General features: G+C 40.0%; 1 protein-coding gene across 1 annotated transcript in view; it reads left to right on the top strand.

Annotated features, from left to right (window-relative positions):
- SMARCC1 (SWI/SNF related, matrix associated, actin dependent regulator of chromatin subfamily c member 1) overlaps positions 1-6,931 on the top strand; it is a 200,353-nt gene that overhangs the window by 439 nt on the left and 192,983 nt on the right. The window contains exon 2 of the mRNA XM_007951765.2: positions 11-90. Within this exon, the coding sequence (XP_007949956.2) occupies positions 11-90 (80 nt within the window). The remainder of the gene's footprint in view (positions 1-10; positions 91-6,931) is intronic.

The raw sequence follows: 6,931 nt of genomic DNA, 5'->3' as shown, positions 1-6,931 counted from the left end.
GGGGGCCCAGCCAGCAAGTTTTGGGAAAGCCCGGAGACGGTGTCCCAGCTGGACTCAGTGCGAGTCTGGTTGGGCAAGCACTACAAGAAGGTGGGTTCGCGCGCCCGGGGCCTGGCGGGGAGGGAGGCCTCGCGCCGGGGGCTGAGCATGGCCGCGGGCCTCGGGCCGCCCTTCCCCCTCCGCGCGCCACGAGGGACAACAAAGGCCGGCGCCGGGCCCGCCACGCCCCCGCCGTCCGCCTTCAAGATCTGCGCAACTTGTGCCCACTGGGACCGGTGCACGCTCCGGCGAGCCCACGCTTTCCTGGCCAAAGCTCCTTGTTTCCTAGCGTGCTGGAGGGTGTGAATCTTTCTCTTTTGTTGGCTGCGTTAGGTGTGTGTACAGTGATAATGGGAAACTCTGAGCCAGCGTTGTAAAAGCAGTTTCAAGTTTTGTTTAGAAACAGATTCCAAAGTCTAGTGAGGTAACTAAAGCTTTATTTAGTATGTGTTGTTGCTTTGCACAAAAAGCTGAAAGGTTCTACTCGGAAGTTAACAACAGGTTAATATGATGAAGTATACTATTGATGAGAACTGATACTGTTTTAAATGATGGCTTTTACTTCATTGTGCTTTCGGTTGTGTGAGTATAAGGGTTAATGTTTACTTGCACTTAATGTGTTCTTCATTGAAGTTTTGCCTGAGAACTCCATTTGTATTACATCACTTTCCTTCATATAATCTTTATTTTCTTACAAGTCGTTACCACTTTTTGAAATTACTTTTCATTTTCCTAATTGTCTTCTGTTTTCGGAATGTAAGTTCTGAAGCTGGTTTTCAGAGTTCGACTCAACGTCTTGTTCATGTGTGTTTTTTAACTTTCTTTTTATGAAAATTCTCAGGAATACTCCTTTAGAAGGTGTAATGAAGCAAACAGCCAAAAACACTATGACCCCAACAAGTTTTTGGAGCACTCTCTCACTTTACTACTCTTGTTGAGGACTTAACACTGGGACAGGGACTTTGTCAGTCCTGTTCCCCACACTGTGTCCTGGAAGTTGGTTTGTATTTAATTCCTCACTCTGTTGTTGTTTAGTATACATTTGTTGAATGCACGAACAGATTTATTGGTGTAGGAAGCTATTCACCTGGGGTCTACAATGCAGTAAAGATTGCCAATATTGTTAGTTGTTGGGTATAGGCAGAGATCTTGGGTTCCTTTCACATGGCACTGTGATTCATTTAGAAATGACTTTTTTTTTTTTTTTATTTGAAATTTTAGGAAGTGAGAGAAATGTCATTAGATTTGACTTTCCTATCCTGAAATATTGGAGTTGTATTTGGGTCTGTAGATTTTTAATGTCTATATGTGAGTAGATAAGAATATTGCACTCACACAGTGATGAAGTGGTTACTTTTTTTGGTAGGTAATAGAGCTTCTGGAAGTGGTGTAGAGAGTTGAATATATTGTGAAAATACTTGATTTTATCAACTTTTCTTCATCTAGCACTTTAGGTTTTAAATTCAGTGTAGCTTTAAGAAAGAAAATACTCAGGAGGATTATCCCTTTGAATATGGCAGGAGAGAATGTAAAAAGGCAGATAGTTACTTCTACCTTTGCAAATTCTCAACGTGCATTGGCTTGGACCCAACTTTTAAGAGGGCAGCTACACATTTAGGTAATCCCAGGGCTTTGAACCAGTTCAACTTGGTTCAGTCATGGCTAAGGAAATGAAACCAGAAAATTTGGGGAATAACAACAAAAAAAAAGGAGCTCTGGTGGAGTAGTGCATTTGACTGCTAACCAAAAGGCTGGCAGTTCAAACCCACCAGCCACTCCACAGAAGGAAGACTGGGAAATCTACTTCTTTAAAGATTACCACCTCAGAAACCCAAAGGGGGTCGCTGTGAGTCAGAATTGACTCAGTGGGAGAAAATTTGGGGGAACCAGAACAGGGAAAATGCTAGCTGAAGCCCTGCTAGAAACTTAATCTCCTTCTTAGAAAATAAGGGCAGCATGAACATAGCAACCAAACTCCCGCCTGTAGGGTTTTGCCAGAATTGGAAACAATGGTGCCCTGCTCAAAGATGGCAGCCAACTGTGCTGTGTGTCGCTCTCCATAGCCCTGCCATCAATCCAATCTCATGCATCAGGGTCCTGAAAGGGTTCACTGTGCCTCTTGTGAGTCTCCCATTCTAGGGCTTTGACCCATAATTTTTCCTGTTCTGATTACCATTTTGGATCACCCAAATTAAAAAAAATCTGATTTTCTTCTGATTTTGCTTCATTGGCTGTGACTGACCAGTTTGAAGTCCTGGATAATCCTTCAGAGATTAATTTGGGTGAGTGGCTGTGAGGCTGACTAAAGAGTTCCTCCCAGTATTGAAGCCACTTGACTAAACACTTGACTCAGTATTTTCTTTGGCTTTAAAAATAAAGTCAAAGTTAGCCTTGATTTCTCAGGGCCTTGTAAAGTTAGAGTGGATTTCTTGGGCCTGTTCTGATTCAGAATTGTATACCCTTCAGGTCTGATAGCTAGAATCCTATCAATCCCTGGGAGTGGTGTTGGAGTGATGAAAATACTAGAAGGCTCTTTGCTTCTTTTCTACACAGCATATTTCTACATCAGTGGGTTTTAACTAAATACTTCTATTGCATTCAGTACTATATTTCAAAGCAGCTACAATTTAAATCTTAGCAAGTATATGAAATAAAGGCGACATTGCTAGTTCCATTTTAATTTAATAGTTTATCTGTGCATTCAGTTACTGAGCATTTACCATATGTCAGGTACTTAAATCCTCACAGCAGTCCTAAATGTTACAAATATTATTTACCTCTTTTTACAGTAAGAGAGATGTGAGGCTCTGGATTTCAGTATCTTCTCTAAGAGCATAGTTAGGAGTAGCAGATTGGGGATTCAGTGAAGGTTCACCTGGCTCCAAAGCCTAAATAAATTGTTTTTACTACACATAATCTCTCTTGAAGGAACCCACAGTCAGAGGATAGACATAGACACCTACTTGGTGAAACCCAGGTGATTTCATATTACAAGAGTGCTTCTTTGTGTTTTCTTGGTTGTTAAATGCCTTTAGTAGGTGTTCAGTAAATATTTGTTGAATGAATAAACAGATTAACTAGTTTTGGAACCTGTTCATTTAGGCTTTGTTGATAAATTTGGTCTAGCGACACAGAGGGAATGTGAATACTTCTTGATTGTGATGAAGTTCAAATGGGCTGAAGGAAGCCAGAGGAGTTGACAACTTTTAAGTAAGAGGAAACTGAAACATGGGAGGTTCACTGTTTGCTTGAGGTTGCATTTTCAGTCTAGTAGCAGTGTAAATGCTTGTTCATCCTCTACTTAAGCCATCTTCCAGGTGTTACTTGGTACATAATCTGCTCGGATAATTGTTTTTAGAAGGATCAGGACAAGGGTGGTCCTTAAGAGATGGAAATTAAAGATGTGCCAAATGTCCAACTTTTCCAGACTACTGTACTACTCCATCATCTCTAACATCAACCCCCACCCCCACCCCCACCCCCGCGCCCAGTACCCTCTCTTCTTAGGGTTCTGTATTTTATTGTAATGTCTCACAGAACCCTCTGCCAAGGAGATGGCTCACGAGGTAGTGGCGGCTGAGAGGCTGGCAAGTCCCAAATCTGTGGGTCAGGCGTAGGTCTGGAAGATTCTCTTCACTCGTGGTTGCAGGGGCTGGTGAACCCAAATTCATATGTCAGATGACTGGCTGCTGTCTCAAGTCCAGGGATGAGATGTTCATGACCAAATGGAGGAGCCGGAGCAAGGAAGAACAAACTTAGCCCAAACATTCACATACATACCCTCAGGGAAACTAAGGGTGATGACTTGAGTCACACCCTCCAGCAAGGCAGAACTCAAAATATATCCCATCTAAGCTGGAGCTCTGGTGGCATGGTGCCTAAGGCATTTGCAGGTTGGTGATTCAAAACCACCAGCTTCTTTGAGTTCCTCCCTTGGGATGGGGTAATCTACTTCCATAAATATTTACCTCTTTGGAAACCCAGTGGGGGGGTAGCTATGAGTCAGAATTAACTCCATGGCATTGTTGTTGTTATGTACCATCGGACCCGACTCATTGGGTTTCCAAGGCAGTATCACTACAGAGGTAGATTGCCCCATCTTCCTTCCGAGGAGTGGCTGGTGGGTTTGAACCGCCACCCTTCTGGTTAGTAGTCAAGTGCCTTAGCCACTATGCTACCAGAGCTCCCCATGGCAGTGGGTGGGTTTTAAATAGGCTTAGTAGCTGGAATTTATAAGTTACAAAATGGAGGACTGTGGCAGGGAGCTCTGGTAGCATAGTGGCTAAGACACTTGACTGCTAATCAGAAGGCTGGCGGTTCAAACCCACCAGCCACTCCTCGGAAGGAAGATGGGGCAATCTACTTCTGTAGTGATGCTGCCTCGGAAACCCAAGGAGGGGTTGCTATGAGTCCGGTCTGACTCGACGGCATATAACAACAACAACAACAACAATGGCTAGAAGGGCCATGTTAAGCAATTCACTGCTCTGCAATGTCCTTCATCCTAACTTTGATAAAGATTAGAGCTGTACATCTGTCCATAGATGAGCTGGACAGTATTTTATAGGAAATGGAATTGTAAGTAGTTTCTGAGGAGTCTTCAGGTGATGAAACCATAGCAATGCTAATCTCCAGTTGATTCAACTCCAGTACGGCACATAACAACAACAACAACATACCTTGGAAGGAGCTCTGGTGGCACAGTGCCTAAGGCATCTGACTGCTAACAAGGTTGGTAGTTCAAACCCACCAGCTACTCTGTGAAAGAAGACTGGGCATCCTATTTCCGTAAAGGTTTACCACCTTGGAAACCCAATGGGGGTTGCAATGAGTCAGAATTGACTGAATGGCAGTGAGTTTGATTTTATTTTTAATATACCTTGGAGGTGAAGTGTATTATGTATGCCATTAAGCTTCCAGGTAAATGTCGTCCTGAAGTTTCACTTATTTTTGAAATATTTAAGATTTAGATTTAAGAATGATGAATAAAATTGGGTTAGATTGCCTAAAGAAAGCATTTCAGTGTGATTTACACAAATTAACGGTTAAGAGTTAAGGATTTTTGTTTATTAATGGGACCTTTGCTGCAGTAGCAGAACAATTCAGGGACAGGTTAAACTTTTGATACTTCATTAATGCCATACAGAATATAAAACAGATTTATTGATAACAACAATGCAACGCAGTGCCGTTGAGTCCAAGCCGACTCATAGCAACCCCTCCTTGGGTTTCCGAGGCAGTTGTCACTATGGAAGTAGATTGCTCAACCTTCCTTCTGAGGAGTTTGAACCACCAGCCTTCTGGTTAGCAATCATGTGCTTTAGGCACTACACTACCAGGGCTACCAAATTTATTGATAAAGGCTCCTAAACCTATCTAGTTAACGTTCTTAAAATAATGAAAAATTTTTTTTTTTTTTTAAGTAAGAAAAGCAATGGTGTTGACATTTTTGATCAAAAGATAAATGTTTATGACAGAAATAGTCTATATATTGATTACTTTTTTTCCTTGATTAGAATTCAGTATTTTTAAAGCTGTTAAGAACTTTTTATGTGTTAGATGATATTTTTGGTTGTTGTTGTTGTTATGTGCCGTCGAGTCAAACCCGACTCATAGCGAGAAGCAGTTGAAATACACTGTCTTATAGCAGTACAGGATCGCAGCATGAGCATTATGTTTTGCTGGAAGTTAGAAGTTCAGTACTCCTGCCCTACTAATTGGTGGTGTCCTTGAGCAAATCACTTGAGATCTGTATATTTTAATTTTTTCATTTATAAATTTGGAATAAGACAGACTTCCATAGGACTGTTGTTAGAATCAAATGAGATAATTCTCGAAGATGGAATTATATAAATTTGTGTTAACAGCGATAGTTATGCCACATAACTCATGGTAAGTCAGCTGGCTTCATTCTTATTGGTTATATTAGATGTAAGTTCCAGTGTTACTTTTTTGAAATTTTTGAAAGTTGATTTTAAAACTTTATGTATTGCCTGCTTTTGAGTATGTATGAGGCATAGTTTTCACTAATATATTAATGTCACATTTTATTTATGAATTAAATATGCTACCTCTTACATGCATCTTCACGTTTGGTAGTTTTTTTGAGTGGTTTGGGAAAAGATATCTAACTAGAGTTAAAATTTTATAATTTAAAAATGGGACTTTAAAATAGCTAAGATTATAATTTTGATTGGCTTTGAACCTGGCTGTCTTTCTTTTGAATATACAGAGTATTCATAAGAGATTTTTATTCTGAATCAGTATATATTGAATGAAAACGTGCAGTAGTGAAGTTGAGAACTTACATAGGACTATTTTTCCCACAGTTGTTAAAAATTACTTTTTGCCTGAAGGTTTGATCTGGGTCCAGCTATTAAATAGCCTTCTCTCAGAATGCTGTCTCTTTCAGTTTCAGGGTGTGGCATTATTCACTTACCTGCAACATAGAAAGTTACGGCTATTAAAATTTTTTTTGTGTTGCTTTACCATGTCCAAAAAACTGTAGTACATTATATGAGCTCCTTTGAGGGAGCCTGTACTTGTAAAAGATTATAAAGTTACCATGTGGATATGTACAAATTACTTTGTCGGTTCTGTAGGATAAACTTGGGGAATTCTTCTCTATTAAAGATTGTTATACTATGTTGAGTATTACTAATTAGTCTTTTAGTAATTAATATTATTAAAGATTAAATATGTTAAGTAAATTGAGGTAAGTGATGTTGAAATTTCACTTTTTAAGTGAATAGTCAAAAAAGTCATTTTGCTAGTTTTGGGTGGAAATTGACAATACTATATGGAAAAAGGAATTGGAAATAGTTCTTAACATTTTTTTTTTTTTTTAGGATTTGGGTGAAGATTTACAGAGTAAATTCACTTTTCATACAGC

The sequence above is a fragment of the Orycteropus afer genome, unplaced genomic scaffold (assembly GCF_000298275.1).
Source record: "Orycteropus afer afer isolate SDZICR_OR568_19922 unplaced genomic scaffold, OryAfe1.0 scaffold00311, whole genome shotgun sequence".
NCBI lineage: Eukaryota > Metazoa > Chordata > Mammalia > Tubulidentata > Orycteropodidae > Orycteropus > Orycteropus afer.
This window is presented reverse-complemented; position numbering and strand designations above follow the sequence as displayed.